Genomic DNA, 21013 nt, shown 5'->3' with positions numbered 1-21013 from the left:
CTTTTTTTCATCCAACCCATTTGCTGTTATTTCATCTCTTAGATAACTATTTATAAACTTTAACGGTCCATTTTCAAGTTACAGATTGGTAATTACAGAAATTTTATTGTAATAAAAAATAAGAATAAAGGACTTAAAATAAGGAGATGCAGATCAAGGAACTCAAATTGTGGTCATTCTATCTTAACCTTTGTCATTATGTCTAACATAGCTAAGCTGTGGGTCAATTCTATGGATAACTGACGACTGAATTTATATTTATCAAATATCTGTTATAGTTGCTTATATTAGACTTCTTTTGATTTAAATTTGCATGATGGCAAATACATGATGAAAGCAGATATATTTTAGAATGAAGAACATTTAAACACTGGAAAAGCTATGCACTCAAGTGTTCTTATTGTATAATGTAAAAAATAAAGATAAAAATGACATAAAAAATCCTGAAAGAAACTAGACAGTTTACAAAAATCAGATTAAAAAATAGAAAGGTAGGTAATAAGTTAGCATATGCTTAAGATTCTCTTACCTGGTCTAAAGCAACCAGGTTAACGTATGTTTAAAAACTGTACTGAAACAACCCGAGCTCTAATATATCAATGTCTCATCAAGTGTTTTCATTCACACAGATACAAACTTTTTAAGATGTGTACCAAGAGAAGAAGTAGTTCACCATGAACACTCACTAAAAAATGTGTTAAAAGACACCATGGATTACCTCTGGTTTCAGATCCCTGTGAACCACACCTCGAGAATGCATAAAACCAACTGCAGAGACTAGCTTTTGGAAAATGTGACCTGCTTCTTTCTCAGTGAACCTAGCCTTCTGACGAATTCTTTCCAGCAACTCGCCTCCTTTCAGTAACTCAAGTACTATGTAAGTATGAACCTGAAAACAAAGTATCAATATAAGAAAAACACAACACCTAATACATACCATTTTTAGAATACTTGTAATGGCACTGTATCTTCTTTGCATGCATTTTCAAGTTTGAAGTGGACAACGTTTCAGTCTTTGTACTGAGACCATCTCCTATTAACATCTGGTCATTTCATTCCTTATACTAAGGTCAACATCCATCTGATGAAGGTTTCAACAAAGACTAAAATGTTGTCCATTTTTAAACTCCAAGAAGATGCAGTGTATGGAATATTCATTGTCAGCATATGCATTTAAAAGTACCTCCAAAATAAAACTGTTTCTTCAACTTTTCATTTGTTAATCTTTTAAAAAAAATGGATATAAAGCTTGTAGGTATCGTTTAAAAATAGAAAGCTTACAGTTTGACATTACTAAATTACAACAAAATATGCAAGATTTAACTGAAATATGTTTAAATGGAAAAATTAAGTCGCAGAAAACAGCTGAGAGACCACATCACATAAAAACAATATAAAATTCAATTTTACAAGATCTCAAACAAGTATGGAATTATTGTTTGTTTTTGGACATTATTTTATGGAATAAAGGTTTGATGTAATTTTAAACATTCATGCCAGAAATACACTACAAGATCTGCCCTATTCTTTCATTCCATTGTTTCTAAACCTCAGAAGTATAATACAAACTACACTACAAGATCTGCCCTATTCTTTCATTCCATTGTTTCTAAACTTGAGAAGTGTAATACAAACTACACTACAAGATCTGCCCTATTCTTTCATTCCATTGTTTCTAAACTTGAGAAGTGTAATACAAACTACACTACAAGATCTGCCCTATTCTTTCATTCCATTGTTTCTAAACCTCAGAAGTGTAATACAAACTACACTACAAGATCTGCCCTATTCTTTCATTCCATTGTTTCTAAACCTCAGAAGTATAATACAAACTACACTACAAGATCTGCCCTATTCTTTCATTCCATTGTTTCTAAACTTGAGAAATGTAATACAAACTACACTACAAGATCTGCCCTATTCTTTCATTTCATTGTTTCTAAACCTCAGAAGTATAATACAAACTACACTACAAGATCTGCCCTATTCTTTCATTCAATTGTTTCTAAACTTGAGAAGTATAATACAAACTGCCCTACTCTTTCAATCTAATATTTCTCAATACTAAATATTTCATATTCCTTTATTTACTGTTTCTAAAAACCACAATTACGATACAGAATGTCCTATTCTTTCATAAAATTGCTTCTAAACACTACAAGCATATTACAGAACAATAAGACAAAATATTATACCAGCTTTTCAAACAGCTAGATCAAATATATGAAGCAAAAACCCACTGTTGAAAAGATCCACAGTTGAGGTTTAATCTATTCTTTCTTCAGAGTTGCTTTCATTAGCAGTTTTATTGGAAAGTCTAATATATATGTATTTTTTATTAATTTCAAGAATATTTGGCATTGTTAGGTTGGTACATAAAATTTCTAAAACAATTGATTATATGATCCATGTGTAAATAAGCTTTACTTGATTATTTGTTTTTGAGTTGCTTTCATTTACAGTTGTGGTACGAGTGTTTAATTCATTCTCTTTTATCAATTTTAATTCATTATTGTACATTTGTTATAAAGATTATTTTGCATTATTGACTTAGTATATGTATTCAGAACAAACCCAAAATACCTAAGCTGCCCAAAGTTTGCGAGATATTATCGAGATTATGGCCAAAATTACTGTTAACAGCAAAGATACCCAACTGTTAAAACAATGCAAAAATATCTTGATAAATAAGAGTTCAAGAATAGTATATTTGAACAGATGTTTTTGTTGCCTGTTTGATTTGACTAGACAGCTTCCTTTAGGCACACTTTTATGTTAATTAATGTCTCATTTTTTCATTATTAAGCACCAGCACTGTAATGCAGAATATGTACTGTTCAACTGCTATTAAGCAGCAATGCCAAGTCACTTACAAATGCATTACTTTTGCTACTGCTGTTAAGCAGCAATGCTAAGTCACTTACAAATGCATTACTTTTGCTAACAAAGAATATTAGAATAGTCTTTAGATTTTAACTGCAATTCAAATTTAAAACTTTCTACACTTGAACTATATATGTTGTTGTATATGTGGACAGAATCTGAGCAAAATTAAATTCATAATTCATAAATAAATTACCAAACTATTAATCTCAAGTACTCAAACCTGAATTAATACATTTGACATATCCGAAATGTTTAAATTTGTTTTCATACTTCAGATTTTTAAAATAAAGACATATGCTTAAGACAAAATATTTAAATAACTACACACATAACATTAACTTCCTTAACAATTACTAACTCCCAACTAGAGCCATTAACTAAAATAAAGATAAAAATGTCTTTTTTTATCATAGAAGCATTTCTTTTCTACAGATGAAAAAGTACACGCCAGAAGCACAACAAACTAGAAAACAATAAGGTAAGATTTCGAAAATTCTTTTGATGTCATTATCTTCTAAAAACGTTTCCAAATGATTAAGAATCACTTACTTCATCGTAATGAACTTCATGAAATTTGACTATGTTTGGATGACCTTGGCAGTATTGGAGTAACCTCACCTCTCGTGCACTATCTACCTTCCTACTAATGATCTTCACAGCATATTCGACACCTGTCTGTTTGTGAATACATTTTCTGCCAAAGAATTATCGTAATACACAACTTTTAATATTCTCAGGCAAACTAATGAAATTTAAACAGACATATTAATGTTGATATTGCAAAAACTTCTCTGTCTAGATCGTTTATTTACACTTTAACAGGTAAAGAAATTATCACTGGATTGATTAATAGTTCCTGTATCCTACAAAGGAAGGCGTTTTAGGTTTCTGTAAAGCAAATCGAAAGGTAAAGAAAATTAACAAAATTCAGTTTATGTGATGGAAGTGAGAAATTAAGACCTTTAACTAGGATACATTTACATTTATTATTAAGTGTAAGATTACTCAGGTTAACAGTCAGGTCTTCAGGATCAAAGTTGGTTGAAAAGCTGTTAGTGAATCTACTCAGCTTCAGGTTTTTTGTTGTTGCATTGGCTCCACTTGTTTATTAAATGGGTGTAATCAATTAAAGAAAGTCCAATTAAACTTTATGAAGGCATATTTAATGACATTATCGTAATAAAATAAACATATCAAAGAATTTCTCAGTACTTTATTTAAAAACATAGCTTCTCAGATTGTCCCTTTATTTAGTGTAAAACTCACCTACATACAGAAAAGCTACCATCTCCAAGAAGGCCTTCCTTAATAACTAGTTCGTATTTTTGGAAGAAGGAGGAGTTCTGTTGAAAATAGGAAGAAAAAAAGGATCTGTCAGTTGGCTGATAACCTCCATTTGTAAAATGCTACTGAAAATTTTTTCTTTTTTCTGATGGTTTACCATCTGTCTGGTAGAATCCAATAAAAGTAATGAAAAATAATGGTGAACAAATAATAGTGAACCCCTTCTCTATAAACTTAAAAAATTAAATATATTACAGTACAATATATTGAGTTTATAATGATAGATACAAGTGGTAATGTCTTTAATGATTGAGAAACTATCAAATTTTTAAAATATTTCTAGCCTAAATAACGGCCTAGTCTAAAAAACAATTATGACGTTGTTCTGGTAAAATTAGAAGCCTGACGAATATTTAATAAATTTTCGCACATTCATGTAAATACTGTGTATATGTGGCTCTAACTCATTCTACAGCAGAGGCACATATAGGACAGAATATAACATTAATAATAATAATCGGCCCAATTTTAATTTAAACGTAACTTCTTAGAAATGTTAATTAATGCAGTAAGTATGTCATTGTTTTTAAAATAATAATAATGATAAGTGATATACCATTTTTTTATTCTATAATGGTATAGAATAATTATTTCTTGTTTTATATATTCATATTGTTTTTGCTTTGGAGAAAAGGACGTCTGATCACATTTGTACCTTCAATGTTGAAGCTACCAGCTGGCTGACACTAAATTTGTTCTTCTTACTGACCACATTCTTACCTTGAACTTTGCAGTTAAGAGCAAGGAGGCACTAGGTTTGTTTTCTGTTGGTGTACAAAATAGGTCATCACTGACCACATTCTTACCTTGAACTTTGTAGCTAAGAGCAAGGAGGCACTACGTTTGTTTTCTGTTGGTGTACAAAGTAGGTCATCACTGACCACATTCTTACCTTGAACTTTGTAGCTAAGAGCAAGGAAACACTAGGTTTGTTTTCTGTTGGTGTACAAAGTAGGTCATCACTGACCACATTCTTACCTTGAACTTTACAGTTAAGAGCAAGGAGGCACTAGGTTTGTTTTCTGTTGGTGTACAAAGTAGGTCATCACTGTCACTGACCACATTCTTACCTTGAACTTTGTAGCTAAGAGCAAGGAGGCACTAGGTTTGTTTTCTGTTGGTGTACAAAATAGGTCATCACTGATCATATTCTTACCTTGAACTTTGTAGCTAAGAGCAAGGAGACACTACGTTTGTTTTCTGTTGGTGTACAAAATAGGTCATCACTGACCACATTCTTACCTTGAACTTTACAGTTAAGAGCAAGGAGGCACTAGGTTTGTTTTCTGTTGTACAAAATAGGTCATCACTGACTACATTCTTACCTTGAACTTTGCAGTTAAGAGCAAGGAGGCACTAGGTTTGTTTTCTGTTGGTGTACAAAATAGGTCATTATTGACCACATTCTTACCTTGAACTTTGTAGCTAAGAGCAAGGAGGCACTAGGTTTGTTTTCTGTTGGTGTACAAAGTAGATCATCACTGATCACATTTTCAGTAAACATCACAGATGGAGCAACATAGGAGTAACCCTGCAAACAACACAGGATTTTTAATGTCTAAATCAATTTTCTCTAGTGCAAAATGGATATATTTTGCGAGCAAAATGTGTAAATCCAGGAAAAGAAAAATAATTAAAAAGTGCAGAAAAAGAAAAAATCTTAATCATCTACTAACATTTAGAAAACAAAATATATATATTCTTTAAATTGAAAATAAGTTTCTTTTATAAAAGAAGGTACTCTTGACTTGAGTGTGTAAATGATACAAAATGCATATGCTCAGTGATAGAGAAAATTAAAACTATTTATGAAACATTAGGATGACAAACAGATCTTAAATTTGGAAAAACATGAAAAAAAAGTACAGTAGCAGATAAAGTTATATATATGTTAAACAAGATACATTATTTAGAAGGTGAATAAACTTAGAAATATTAAAACCTCTTTCTATTTTTGATGAATGCAATCAGTAATACAGTATGTAATTCTGTCAGTAATACAGTATGTAATTCTCTCAGTAATACAGTATGTAATTCTCTCAGTAATACAGTATGTAATTCTCTCAGTAATAGAATATGTAATTCTCTTAGTAATACTGTATGTAATTCTCTCAGTAATACAGTATGTTATTCTGTCAGTAATACAGTATGTAATTCTATAAGTAATACAGTGTGTAATTCTATCAGTAATTCAGTATGTAATTCTATCAGTAAATGACATTAAACTCAAAATAAATATTAAATACCTTACTGAATAATATTTTTAACCCAATCAGACTTTACTGCTCTTGGGTTATATATATTTTAAATTGTTCATAATTTTTAAAAATAAAGCATTTTGTTACTTCATCGAATGTCTTTTCTACCAACAGTGGGCCAGGAGAAAGTAAAAACAAAATGGAACTTAAAAGTTTTCAAGTGACCAAGAGACTACCCTCAATAGACCCTCGCTGAGACTTTGTTGGCATATAGTCATCCCTAATTTTGAACTAATGGTCTAGAAAGAAAACCCCTAGTCAACAATATCCACCAGCAACTCTTGGGCTATTCTCGTTTGAATGTGATCATCAGTCTCATAGTGCATCCATGGCCCCAAAGTGTGGAGCACATAACTGCCAAACAGATCACAGACCATGAACCCTTAGTTCTTATATTACAGAGAAATTATAAAAATATTTTTAATATGTTAAAATTATCATTTTTTTTTTTAGAAAATTAACCAAACAAAGCTCTTATTAAGGTTTATTTTCTTACTAATCAATTTCCTAGGCTCGATCAATTTTGTATGTCCAAAAGTAGTTTTATAAAGCTGTATGGACTAAGAAGGTTTTTTTTTCTTCTTCAAGACACTTGCTTAATGCAACTTTAAAATTTTACTTAAAATGGAAAATATTGTACATAAGACTACTACAAAAATACCTTGAATATTTTTTCTTCATTTGGAGGTATTATGGCTGGTGAATCAGCAGCAACCATCGAAGTGAACTCCTCTGCAAAATTACTCACATCAAGTTCTCCACAGATCTTGGGAATAAAAGGAGCAGAAATCTGTTTCTTGGAAAGCTTGTCCCAGTTCAAAACCTATGTAAATAGTTTATAATTACACTGATATATATTAAAAGCTGTTCCTAAAAGCATGATGTGAAAACAACCTGCAGGTCTATATACCCAGTGTGTGTGTTTGTTCTATTTTAATCATAGTTATTCTTAAACAATTGATTCTTTTTTAATTATAAAAAACAAGCTTAATGTTTTCCGAGAAATTAATATTCTATTCATTATCAGAAAAAAAATTATATCTCATAAAAAATATCTACATTCAGGGTAACACTTAGTCTTTAGCACACATCTCAAACATTTTTAACATTTGTTAAAACAAATTCTCTGGCAAAACATTAATCATTTTTAAAACTAAACCTTTAATAATGAGTTCAAAGCAAGGTTTCTGTTACATTTCACCAGCTACAGACTCTCTCACTAAAGGCTATGATAATGAAAGTTTGAACATTTATCTACAGAAAGATAACTAATTTGTTCACACAAGTTAGACAATAAAAAACGAAACTGATAACCTATAAACTTAAGTTATAAAAAAAAAGAAAATTTTCAACTACAAAAACAATTATACATTAATATATCAATATTTCAAGCTATGTACATCTTCATCATGGTACTGATCTAGAATTAGGTTTATTTATAAATAGTGTTCAAAAGAATCCCATTCGGAAACATTGCAACATCAGTGTCAGACTTAAACTTTTGAAGAATATGTATTAAGTTAATAAAGTTATTCTCTAAACACATTTTAAGACTTTAATATAGCTTTAGAAAAAAGGTATAACCCCTACATAAAAAAACTTGAACTAACCCTGAAAAACTTGTGCCTTTTGAGTTCCAAGGCATCCTCTGGTCCCCCTCCAAGTCGTTTTCTTGGATTTTTTATCAATGTACGATATATAAAATCTTTTGCAGCTGCGGAAGCATGATCGGGTTGAGGTGGTTGTGAATGAAGTATTCTTCTGCGGATGAAGTAATGAAATATAATTTTATCTTTATCTGCACTTTATCAAATTCTATAAACAAGAAAAAATAAAACATATATTTAGTAAAATAAACGTTTTAGTTACATTTCTCTGTTTCGTCTTTTTGCAGATTTACAGTATATTTGTGCAATTCCACAAATTTATTCAAAACATCACAAACTGATACATCTTTTAATGTGAGAAAGATCTGGCTAAGTTAAAATCTCTAAGTACTTTTAATGTGAGAAAGATCTGGCTAATTTAAAATTCTAAGTACTTTTAATGTGAGAAAGATCTGGTTAATTTAAAATCTCTAAGTACTTTTAATGTGAGAAAGATCTGGCTAATTTAAAATCTCTAAGTACGTTTAATGTGAGAAAGATCTGGCTAATTTAAAATCTCTAAGTACGTTTAATGTGAGAAAGATCTGGCTAAGTTAAAATCTCTAAGTACTTTTAATGTGCGAAAGATCTGGCTAATTTTATGTCAGAGTAAAAAGAAAAAGCTTCAGCTATTAGTAACATTATTCATTTTCAAACAACACTATGTACAAAATGACAGCAATCAAGATCGTGATGCCAAACCTTACACAATTAAAAGGCTGGGATTTTCTGTGATCATATAACAAGGATAACTAAAAAAGAAAAAAAGTTTTATTTATATTGATAACTGAATTAGAAAATGAACAGTTTACATACTTAGATATTTCTGACTGTGAGTTCTTGTCTCCCTGAGGCGTGAATGGTGAATTTCCAGTCAGAAGTTCGTAGAATAACACACCAACGCTCCACCAGTCTACACTCTAATAAAAGTGGTCACATGCGCATATTAAAAACAGATTTCCCATTAAACACAATCACGTACCTTTCATGAAATACAAAGGTTTATGTAAATGTTCTAGCAATTTTTTTTTTCAACAAATGATCATGTAAATGTCTATTGGCTTAGTAAACTCAAAAAATAATTATCAAATAAAATGAAAACATTAATGTAAAATATTCTTTGTAGGGAAAATGTAAAATGGTTAAAGAGTAATATTTGATTAACAACCAGTAATACTGCATAAGACAACCTTTACGACTGCTAAAAAAGAAACCAGATAACGATAAAATTTTCAGAAGGTAGGTAAGATCTTTGTTCTTATGGATTGAGCTGTGGTTAATACTATGTTTGCTATTGATATGTAAATTTCACATTTCAACACAACTAAGTTTCTTTCTAGTCTTTACTATCAAAAATGTTAACAATGTTAAAACTAAACAACATAAATATTTAACATTTTATCACAAATTAAGTTTTTTCTGATCTTTGAAATAAACAATTTTTAACAGTAATAAAAAAAGAACTACACAGAACAATTTTCCAGCACTAACTTCTGAGAGCACTTCAATAAAGCTTCCACTAGTAAAAAAGATATACTGGACATTGTATGTTGCCTCTCAATCTGATATTGTGATATAAAACTATTAATAGAATGAATGTATATGCTACTCGCTTAGTTCCAGCTACCAAAGTGAATGAGAAACATGATATGTACATATGATTAGGATTACATAACAGTTATAGTTCCAGCTACCAAAGTGAATGAGAAACATGATATGTACATAGGATTAGGATTACATAACAGTTATAGTTCCAGCTACCAAAGTGAATGAGAAACATGATACGTACATAGGATTAGGATTACATAACAGTTATAGTTCCAGCTACCAAAGTGAATGAGAAACATGATATGTACAATAGGATTACATAACAGTTATGTTAATTCTAACAGGTAGCAAAAACACCTCCAAACTGCAACAATATTCTAATACGACTATTCAAATAAAAAAAGAACAATAAACAAAAACCATCACACATGAAAGACATACAAACAAAACAAACGGAGAAGTATTCTGATCTAACAATTTGATTTCAGACTGGCTGCAGACAAACAATGGCACTTTTTAGATCCTAGAAATTGTAGACTTGAGGACCCATTTGTGCCCTTATTTTTAAAATTCTAAATGTGAAGTAAAAAATAAAGTGGCAGGGCCTAGTGTTATTATTTTCTGTAGAGTAATCAGAAGGCTGTGGGTTCAAAGCTGTCCTGAATGCAGTCATTATGCCACTGAGCATGACACTGTACTCAAGATTTTTTTCGGTCTACTCAGCTGTAAAATAGGTATCAGCTAATAACCAGCAATGGACTGGCATCCCCTACAGGGTTAGTGTGTAAACATTCTCATCTGCTTGTGCCAGAGGAAAACTGGAGCTGAGCACAGTTGGTTTTTAGGTGCCTGTAAGACACTGAGAGGATACAAGTTTTAACTAAATATAGAAAGTTTAAAAATAGAAGCATCCCCACCACACAAGTTTCTACTTTTGCACTAATTTTTTACTAACCCTCAAATTACAAATTTGTTTATATACCATTCACTGCAGGCAAGATCTGCATATTGAGTCATATTCAGTAATTTTCTCATTTTTGCCTGTTACAACACTCGTTGTAATAAACTGACCAATCACTCTAGGGGAAATTCTCATTTTATATTGTCAAATAAATAGGAAGTTCCATCAGTAATTAGTGGAAATAATTGTTTGTCTAATAGCAAAGCCACACTGGACTATTTACTGTGTCCACTGCATGGAATCAAACCCCAGATTTTAGTGTTGAAGTCCACAGACTTACTGCTGTCTCACCATTGGACGAAATTAACTGTAATGTTACTAGATTTTATTTATTTATAATATATTTCATGTGGCTCACATGTTATAAGGAATCCTGTAACCAACAATTTCATGTACCCACAAACAACTTGGTGCACAAATATTCCAGAAAAATAAGTTTAAAAAGCCAGTGGAATTCATATGAACCCAATGATGCTTTATGTTTTTCTTAGTTGACACAAAAGTTTTAAACAAAAAAAGAGGCAGGAGTTTTACTTACGAAGTCATGACCACATCTTCCACCTTTCACCACTTCTGGGGCCATATATTCTATTGTACCACAATACGAGTATGTTCTGTGAATCTAGACAGAAGTTCAGAATAAATCATATAGCAAAACATCAACATTTACAAAACATGATACATTAGTCTAATCCTATATATAGGTAGAATAAATGTAATCTGTTTATAGTCTAACATTGTGTGTCATTACCTTATAAGCTATCAGAGGGTAATACAGAAAATCAATTTGGGCATTGGTTATCGAGGGCAAACGAATCAAGTTACCGCGTATTGGAAACTTGCCAAAAATTTAAGCTGGGGGTTGCAAGGGGCACTCGAGAGGAAAAATGAATAGATACTTGTAAATATTATGTTATATTTATGTGCATGTACTCCTGTGGGTTTTGGGAGAAGACAAAATACCAAAAAGACATGAAATAGAGAAAACATCAAAGCTAAATCTTCGTTAGATTTTTGGCCTAACTTTTTCATGACAAATTTAGCCTGTTTTTACCCCCTAGCTATAAAGAATTCCACTGCATTAGCAAAATTTTGTGAGTCAGAATTATGAAAAAAAAAAATTCAAGTTCAAATCTGTCAACTTGAATAGGCTCTCTTAGAACTTACACTGTTAAGTTTTATCTAACTCACATTTTGTCTGCTCCTAATAACAATACTCTAGGCACAAATAAGTTCCGAAACAAACTGAATGGAAATATTGTTTTCAGGATATCTTAATTACGAATAGTTTATTATATATACATATATACTCTTAATTAATCTTTACTGGCAACTTTTCCTTGTTGAGTTTGAACTCATGCTGTCAATAAAGCACGAGACAAAAAAAAATTCCGAATGTTCTTAGTGCATTGCAGAGTATGCATCTCCTTCGACTTTTTCTTTAGCAGATGTCGCCGTCCTTCACACGTGTTGCCCTCCTCCAATCATCGCCAGGTCTTCTACAATTCCTTTCTCGTTCATGTCTTCTTTAATTCCATCCATCTAATACTTTACTGGCCTTCCTTGTCTTCTTTTGCTGGCCACTGGGATCTCTAATGGTCTCTTATTGCTTGTTCTTCTCCTCTCCTCTTCACGTGACCGAACCAGCTCAGCCTCACTTCTGTTGCCTCTTTCTCAATTCCATGGACTCCTGTCATTTCCTTAAATTCCTTATTCATTCTCTTCTCTTTCAGCAACACTCCCAACAGCCATCTCAAATTTCTAATTTTTGCTGTTATCAACAAGCCTTCTTTCTTCTTCGGGATCAGATCTTGGTTCTGATGAGAAGCAACATTCTAATCAGTCTTATACACTTTGGCTTTCAATGCCCTTGGTAAACTTTTGTAAGAGGTGACTGTGGTTATTTCATTCCATTTCTTCCAACTCACCAGGATTCACAGCTTTTTCAATACCTTCTTCAGTTTCGATTGTACTTCCCAAGTACCTAAAGTTTCTTGCAGAGTATGCATCACCTACCCATAATTCTCCACTATCTCACTTTCCATGAGACTTATTACATAAGCATCAAGGGATCTTAAATAAGCTTTGCTTCCCACCATAATTTCTAATTTATTGAAAGTTGCAGCCTCGATGAAAATTCAGTTTTGAGGCATGGGGGAAAAAAAAAAAGATCTTTTATAGACATGTACCTGTAAATGTAAAATTCAGTCAAGTAGACTTACCTCTGAAATACTAAAGGCCAGAATACCAACACTGTAAAGATGAGCACCTTGCTACACAGCCCGATTGGCAAAAGTATCAAAAGAGAAAAAGAAATAGGACCAGCTGAAATGTCGTTAAGTTTAGAGCTAACATTGTAGCAGAAATTTTGTTAGGTTTAGGGCTAGCACTGTAGCAAACAAATCCAGTGCTTCAGGCAATTAGGCATGAACAGTAACTGACCTTCATCAAAAACAAAAGAAAATGGCAAGTGTCAAGTAAAGTAAGCATCCATATATTCCTTTAAGCCAGCTAGGAAACATAAGTATACAATGGAAGGAATATGTGGAACCATCAGAGCTGGAAAAAATTGACAATTTTACCCTGTACACTACGGGCAAATTATGTAAGTAAGGTCTTCAATAATGGCAGAAATAGTTGCATCAGAAAGAACGGATGCAGCAAAATTAACAACTTGACTTTCAACAAACATATCTAAAATATGACAGGAAAGCAAGGCTTATGTAAGATCTCCTGAAGCTTGTACAATAAGCCACACGGAAGGTGGGAGAGTGAAGAATTATGGGTAAGTGACACATGCTCTACAATGCACAAAGGACATACAGACAGTTTTGGTCAGGACAGCATGAGTTCAAGCTCAACAAGTAAAAGCTTTCAATATTTCACAGTTTTATTTATTACCCAATCGAGCCATCTCCAAACTTATATTTTCTGAAAAGTGGGATCCTCATCATCAAATTTCAGAAGCAAGTCTACATAATTTCAAATTATCCTACAGTTGAAATCATGCATGAATATGTATTCCAAAACTAACATGCTTGTCCTTTCAAAATATTCCAACAATTTATGCCACAAATGTGTATCTCTTAAAATGAGTGTACACCAGCTGTTGTGATTCACTTACTGTTTCATGAGGCAAAAATTCTTTACTAAGACCAAAATCAGTCAACACAACATGTCCTTGAGCGTCTAGAAGAATATTTTCCAGTTTAATGTCCCTATATATGATGCCAAGCTTGAAAGATAGAAAGAAGTCTGTTACAACTTTTAAGTAGTCATCAAAACAAATAAATCAATGTTTTTTTCTTTACTGTACTATCTTTAGTTAGCATATCTACCACAAAGTTAAAAACATATTAAACAATATAATGTATTCAGGATTATTAAGAATTTAGCAATATTGGTTTTATGTATAATTTAAAATAATTCTGAATGTTAATGCTTCATTGGTCTTTAAACACAGTTTATTTTTTCTTTACATTTTTTTCTGGATTATTGTTTTTTGATAGAACTGACCAATTCAATTTTAGACAAGAGAGAATTTACATATGATTTATTATTAAGGTTAAAATCAAATGTTAAAAACTTCCAGTTATATAATGCCTTAAATTTAAAAAAATCTTAAAAACAAATAACATATAGTAAGTGTACAATTCAAATAATAGCCACAATCCACAAGAAACCTTTGGTAAAAAAAATAAAAGCAAAATTGTTTGTTGTTGTTGTTAGGAACAAAGTTAGACAATATGTTATTTGTGTTTGTTGTTGTTAGAAACAATGTTAGACAATATGTTATTTGTGTTTGTTGTTGTTAGGAACAAAGTTAGACAATATGTTATTTGTGTTTGTTGTTGTTAGGAACAAAGTTAGACAATATGTTATTTGTGTTTGTTGTTTTAGGAACAAAGTTAGACAATATGTTATTTGTGTTTGTTGTTGTTAGGAACAAAGTTAGACAATATGTTATTTGTGTTTGTTGTTGTTAGGAACAAAGTTAGACAATATGTTATTTGTGTTTGTTGTTGTTAGAAACAATGTTAGACAATATGTTATTTGTGTTTGTTGTTGTTAGGAACAAAGTTAGACAATATGTTATTTGTGTTTGTTGTTGTTAGAAACAATGTTAGACAATATGTTATTTGTGTTTGTTGTTGTTAGAAACAATATATACTTACAAAACAGTATATATATCCCAGTAGAAAGCTTCTATAGACAATTTCTCACAAGTATCACAGTACATATTACCTTAAATACGGAACAACAGTTTTTTTTCTTGTTCAAATTACCGTTAATATCTACAGAAATAAGATGCACAACTCCTAATATTACTTACCTGATGAAGATGCTCCAAAGCTAAAATAATCTCTCCAATGTAAAATCTTACTTCAGCTTCTGTAAAATGCTGCCTCTGATACAAATGTGTGAACAAGTCACCCCCGCTCACATAATCTGGAAGTCACACAAATAACGGATTAATTACAGTCAATTAAACAACTTTCTAAGGTTCAAACATTGCTTTAGATGAATTTTTTTTTATAGTTATTCACTTTTTGGAAAATATGAATCTGTTTACGCTGACTGTTTATTTTGGAGCAAAGTCACATTTGGCTATCTGCTGTGGCCATTGGGGACAATTGAACCCCAGACTTTGGCACAGTAACCCTGTAAAGTTACCACTGTCCCACAGGGATGTGTCTAGGAAGTTCCCAAACCTGTAAAAGAGCCACTTTACTGAGTGACTTCAAATTACTAAAACAAGGGTATATTTTTCTCCCTATTCAAAAAAAAAAACATTCTGCTGGTGTTTCTGTGATAAAGTAATGGTTTTTCCTCATAATTACAAAATCATCATTCTTATGATAATAGTATATAGAAAAAGCTAACAGTAAATACAAAATTGTAGGCAACATCATAGCACATTAAATAATCAAAATGACAAAAACACTGCTGTGAATGTTACACAAAATACACGATATCCTCGACACTTAATTAAAATTATCATTAAATGTTATTCATGTTTCAAAGTATATTTTAAATGTACATTATAAGCTAGTGATGACTATGTTAGCTTAATATATTTTTCACAGAATATGCATAACTTTCAAATACATCATGTAAAAAATATTTTCTTGATTTTCAGAGACTATGTTCTTTACAATTGCTCTATAAAATACATTACTAGAAAAATCAACTTTTATTTACTCGTATGTTAATAAATTGTTTCAAAAATAAATATTGTACCACATTAAGAAATTATGTATAAACATTAAGTTTTGGTTTAAAATACCAAAAAATTTAAATAATCTTTTCCCACTTTTGGGACAGATTTTTTACTATAAGCTTCACAAAAGTTTTCATTATAGTAAACTCAATATGATGCAGACAAGCAACAAATCCAAAACAATCATGCGGATAAAATAAAATGTGGGAGAAGTGCATTATCAAAATGAAAACTTCTGTAAAATATTATTTTTTTATTACTTAATTTTACTATTATTCCAAACTGATGCAAGATATAGACGACATTATTATTAGAAGTCTACTAAAGATTTCAAAATAAAAGTTATTGAAATAATTCAACATTTGGTGCAATGGCTCTATTCAACTACAAGCCTGGTTTCATCTTTATTTGTTTAGAAATGCTGCAGTTGTAATGATAATACCAGTAATGATTACAACACTACCCATCTAAGCCTAAATATTCAACATAACTAGTAAATTGCAATGAGCCATGGTTTCTAATGTAGGTCACAATAAAATTGTGGGTCAGTAGAGTCTAGAATTAAGTCCATGCAGTATGAAATGAGGAGAAAAAAACATGAACTAAATTCCTGACATTTAGCAATCCCTGGGCTTGAGATAAATCCATAAGCAAGACAACATGTGTGAGAATAATGACAAATTAATGTACTTTACAACCAAAAACTGACAAACAAAAAAAACCTTAAATTTGGATTCAGATCAAATACATCTTTCTTTTTAGTTTACATTATCAGAAGAGCACCGACTCAAACTGAATGTCAACAAATAATTATAAAAATCATGGATACTTAGTTAACATACCAAGTATAAGGTGAAGTTTTGCATCTGTTTGGAAGGCATAGTGTAGCGTGACAAGAAATGGAGATTGACGAATGGACTCCAACACCTGTCGTTCTGTTTTGGTGTGTTCAAGCGTCTTTTGTTTCTGTACTATGGCTGCCTTCTTCAACACTTTCATAGCATATAGCTTTTTGTGATCTTGACCTCCTACTTTTCTGACTAGGAAAACTTTTCCATATGCTGTAACAATGAGAATTAATAAACCTCCTGTAATAAACTGTAACGGGAGAATTTGTAAACTTTCTACACAAGCTGTTACTTGAAAATTAGCAAACCTTGTAAGATGATATGCTGTTTCTCTCAGGTAATAATAAACAACTTGCCTATGATGATTAACTATAAATAAACAACAATGTAAAAAAGTTTTCAACTAAAACTTTTAAAATAAATTTGTCTTAAATATCTTTTATCCGCTCTGCCAAGAATCACTAAAATCATGAATATGAGAAAAACACCTTTGACACAAAAACAAATACTCAGCTTAAAAAGTTGCCTTCCTGACAAAATCAAAAAACTGAATTATCTGTTACATATACACCTAATAAAAACTGTGACTATAAGTACAGGTGTCATCTTACATTAAAATATGTAAAAACAGTCAGTATTCAAGTGTTTTCATGTTGCCGTTCATGTCTTCCTCTTAAGAGGTGAACATGAACGGCAACATGAAAACACTTGTAATCTGTACTTCTTCTTAAGAGGTGGTACAGATTACAAGTGTTTCAGTCCAATGTAAGGTGGTTTTATTTTTATTTTACCGAATGCCTTCCAGTTGCATTCACAAACAACTGCAATGGTTGAAAAGCTTAGCATAACAATTGTACATAACTGCTGATCCTCCCATAAAGTGCTTTCCCCCATGTTAAGGGTTCAATAATGCTAGTTGATTTCCAGAGAATTCCTTTCCATAATCAGTATTAAGCCAAATCACTACTGTTGGAAATAGGCTTAACTGCCTTCAAAATCATGTTCATAGTTTCCATCAATGTGCTCATCATCTTATAAGTTTTAAACTCTGTACTTTGGATCCAAAATATAAGCTGTCAAGTGGATGGGATGAAGGCAAAAAGTCCCAGCAACAGGGAAACAGCTGTTTATGAGATCAATTGTCACATTATGCCTTCACAGTGCTGCCTCATTTTCTCAAACTCGTGCAGAATCAATTTGTTACCTTTATAATAGCATGCAAGATCACCTGTGGCAGGAACAGAGTTACACTCACTTTCAGTTGCAGTTACAGCATTTTGTTAAATGCCTCCTCATTTGGATGATTGAGTTGGAGTGAGTTTGTTTACAAAATGCGCATTCACTGATCGCTTTGAAATTTGACTTTCTTCTTGAAACAATGTCAGATTCCTCAGAGTATAACTGCAGTTTGTGAGTAAAACAATATAAACTAAAGCTGAATGATCAGAGGAATGTCATAATTGATTGACTGTTGAACTCATTAATAGATTACATTCAATTAATATGTTATTCTCACATGAGAATATTCACTAATCAATTATGCTGAACAACACTGAGTTAATCAAAAAATAATAATGAGAAATCATAACTGCAATATTTTGATGACTTGGATTTTGGAATAATTGAAAACAGCACTAACTAGAAACAATAATTTCAATTAGTTGATTATTTTAGCAACATTTATCAACTTAATTGTAATTTCAATTATTTAATTATTTTACATGGCATTAATCAATATAATGTATGCTCATAATAATCAATTTTATTAATTTGTCAGCATTAAATATAACAGTCCAGGATTCTAAATTCAAATTCACTCAGGACAGATAGTTGGTTAATTATTAGATGTACAATATAGTTGTAAGTTTACATGTTGAAAGAAAGGTATTTCAATGTTAAAGTTTGTTTTATACTCTTCTAGGTAATCATCAAACAATCAGTGATTTCAATTACCAAACTTTAGAAACCTCCATTCTAAAAACAAAGAAGAAGACCTAAACCAAAACTTTAAAACAAAAATACACCATATTATATTTCTCTAAAGCAAAGTAAAATATAATTCCCAAGTAAGGCAACCACAAACATTCCATACTTTCAAGCCTGTTGGATAATAACAGACTAGTATAAAGCAAACTAGAAAGTAGAATGGCTTGGCACAATATTTCCAAAAGGACTTGATAAATAAGACCAAATAAGAGTAATGCCATTTTATGGAGACTCAAAAGAGGGGCAAGGAATGGAGCAAGATTCATAAAATGGAAAGAAAACATGTTTTTTTTTATGCACCAAGGAAAAAAGTATAAATTATTGATGTTGTAAAGCATCTTTATAATCTAAAAATTATAAAAACACAATTCGTCAAGTAATTAGAAAAGTAGTGTAAAATATCCAATTTCCTCATTGAAAATGGGTTGATTTTGCCCAGTTATTTTAATAAAGAAAAATTAAGTTCCTATGTTAAGAAATATTAGTTTTGAAAACGAGTAATTCCATATTTTAATTCATTTTATAGACAAATGTCTATTTGTTGTCGTAATTGAAATGTTCATAGGTTAAAAATGCCCTCTGTGTGACTTGTAATTATTATTCCAAAGTCCATAATTGTATAAAACAATGTTTGATTCATTGTTAATATATGTTGAAAAGTGTTATTCAATAAAAGGTTGGTTACATTTTTATCCTTCTCAACATGTTTTTATAAGTGTGTGCTAGCAATAGAACATCCTATTGTAGTTTTTAACTTTAAACATATTTTAAGTAATTTTAAAATGTTTCATTTACTGCAATTACCTAAGTGTAGCATAATAATTTAAAACTATATTGTTTAAACTTAATCTTTAACTCAAAACAGTGAAAAACCAAACAAGCCAGCTTCAGAATATAAATCATATAATTATTTTTTCAATTGTTTTGCTTTTGTACTTTGTATACTAGCAGAAATGTAAATAAAGATTTTATTGATACACTACCTGGGAAACGTGTCTAAGAAAGACTGTTTAAAAGAAGTGATATTTCATAAACTAATAAAGTTTGTCACAAAACCAAGTGTGCCTAAATATATTGTAAACGATCAAAGCATTTTTTGAGTCAATGAACACATGAAATTTCATGAAAATATCAAATTAAATTTACTTTAAAAAATTACAGATACGAACAAATATGCTGAACATCAAATTATACATCAACATGAAAACTAAGTATTCTTTAATTCAACACTAAATACAATTCAGACACAAAATAATTACGTTATGGTATGTATACAAGAGGTTTGTAAAAGTAAACAGTCAAATTTTCCTTGCTTGATGGAAACAGAAATTTCTAAACTTCATTCCAGGTTAGTAATGTCCCAAAATGTTTTCTCAGTGACATATAAAACACTCAGTATAATTACAAAGTTATTCGCATGATTAATCTTAGTAACTCAAGGATGCAATTAAACTTAAAACAACATTACAAATGGGTCATTTAAAAAACAATTGTAACTACAAACACACCCTTTTAATTTATAATGATTTCACCATTTGTGAAAATGGTGATTATATAAACTGGTAATGGGAAGGTAACAACATCTAAAAGGTGGTAAATAATCAAAAGAAACATCATACCAGTAGCCTATATAATGTTTTCATTTTTTATATGCAAAAAAAAAGTTTTTTTTTTGAATACTCGCCCAATTTAGTTCGGTTTGATTGAATTTTGTGCAAGGTTACTCGAGGACTATCTGTGCTACCATCTCTAATTTTAAAGTAATAAGACTAGGTGGAAGGTAACTAGTTAACACAACCCACCACCAACTTGTGGGCTACCCTAATCAAATAGTGGGATTTGGCTGTCACTCTTATAATGCACTCATGGCCCCAGTGTATGAAGTATGCTTTGGGGGGGGGGGGGGAGGTAACAGGGTGTAACCATAGAACCTCAGATCTACAGTCAGGCACGCTAACTACGAAGAACGCACTAGGCCTAGCCAAATAAAACAAAAAATTAATATCATGACACATTTAATGTTGTTCTAGTAGATCTTCCTCAACTTTATCAATAATAAATCTTCATTAAAAAGGTTAAGTTTCTCTAATTTTATTCGATTGCTTTGAAAACCTACATTTCTATATTGTTGCGTCAGCGAGTCACATGACCACTGTGATGCCACATTTCTAGAACTATCTTGTTTCTTCATGAATGCTCTAGTGTTTGCTAGATAGGGTAGGCTGGTATATATAAGAGGGGACAACGTGACGCGGTAATGTGTGTGTAGATAGTGAGTAATTGAACTGCAGTCATAGGTATTATTGAGCACGTTC

General features: G+C 31.2%; 1 protein-coding gene across 1 annotated transcript in view; it reads right to left on the bottom strand.

Moving 5' to 3' along the window:
• Positions 1–718: 718 nt before the first annotated feature.
• The window catches only part of LOC106470489 (ribosomal protein S6 kinase alpha-5-like), a gene marked incomplete at its 3' end in the record, with an annotated part of 28502 nt that continues 8207 nt past the window's right edge, over positions 719–21013 (bottom strand). Inside the window, exons 3-13 of the mRNA XM_022399105.1 lie at positions 16707–16925; positions 14977–15092; positions 13768–13878; positions 11182–11265; positions 8951–9054; positions 8099–8249; positions 7150–7311; positions 5642–5761; positions 4153–4229; positions 3436–3580; positions 719–889 (exon numbers count right to left, since the gene is read on the bottom strand). Coding sequence (XP_022254813.1) covers positions 719–889; positions 3436–3580; positions 4153–4229; positions 5642–5761; positions 7150–7311; positions 8099–8249; positions 8951–9054; positions 11182–11265; positions 13768–13878; positions 14977–15092; positions 16707–16925 — 1460 coding nt within the window. The remainder of the gene's footprint in view (positions 890–3435; positions 3581–4152; positions 4230–5641; positions 5762–7149; positions 7312–8098; positions 8250–8950; positions 9055–11181; positions 11266–13767; positions 13879–14976; positions 15093–16706; positions 16926–21013) is intronic.

Source organism: Limulus polyphemus, unplaced genomic scaffold (genome assembly GCF_000517525.1).
Source record: "Limulus polyphemus unplaced genomic scaffold, Limulus_polyphemus-2.1.2 Scaffold4036, whole genome shotgun sequence".
NCBI lineage: Eukaryota > Metazoa > Arthropoda > Merostomata > Xiphosura > Limulidae > Limulus > Limulus polyphemus.
Note: the sequence above shows the minus strand (reverse complement) of the source record. Positions and strands in the feature narration are given on the sequence as shown.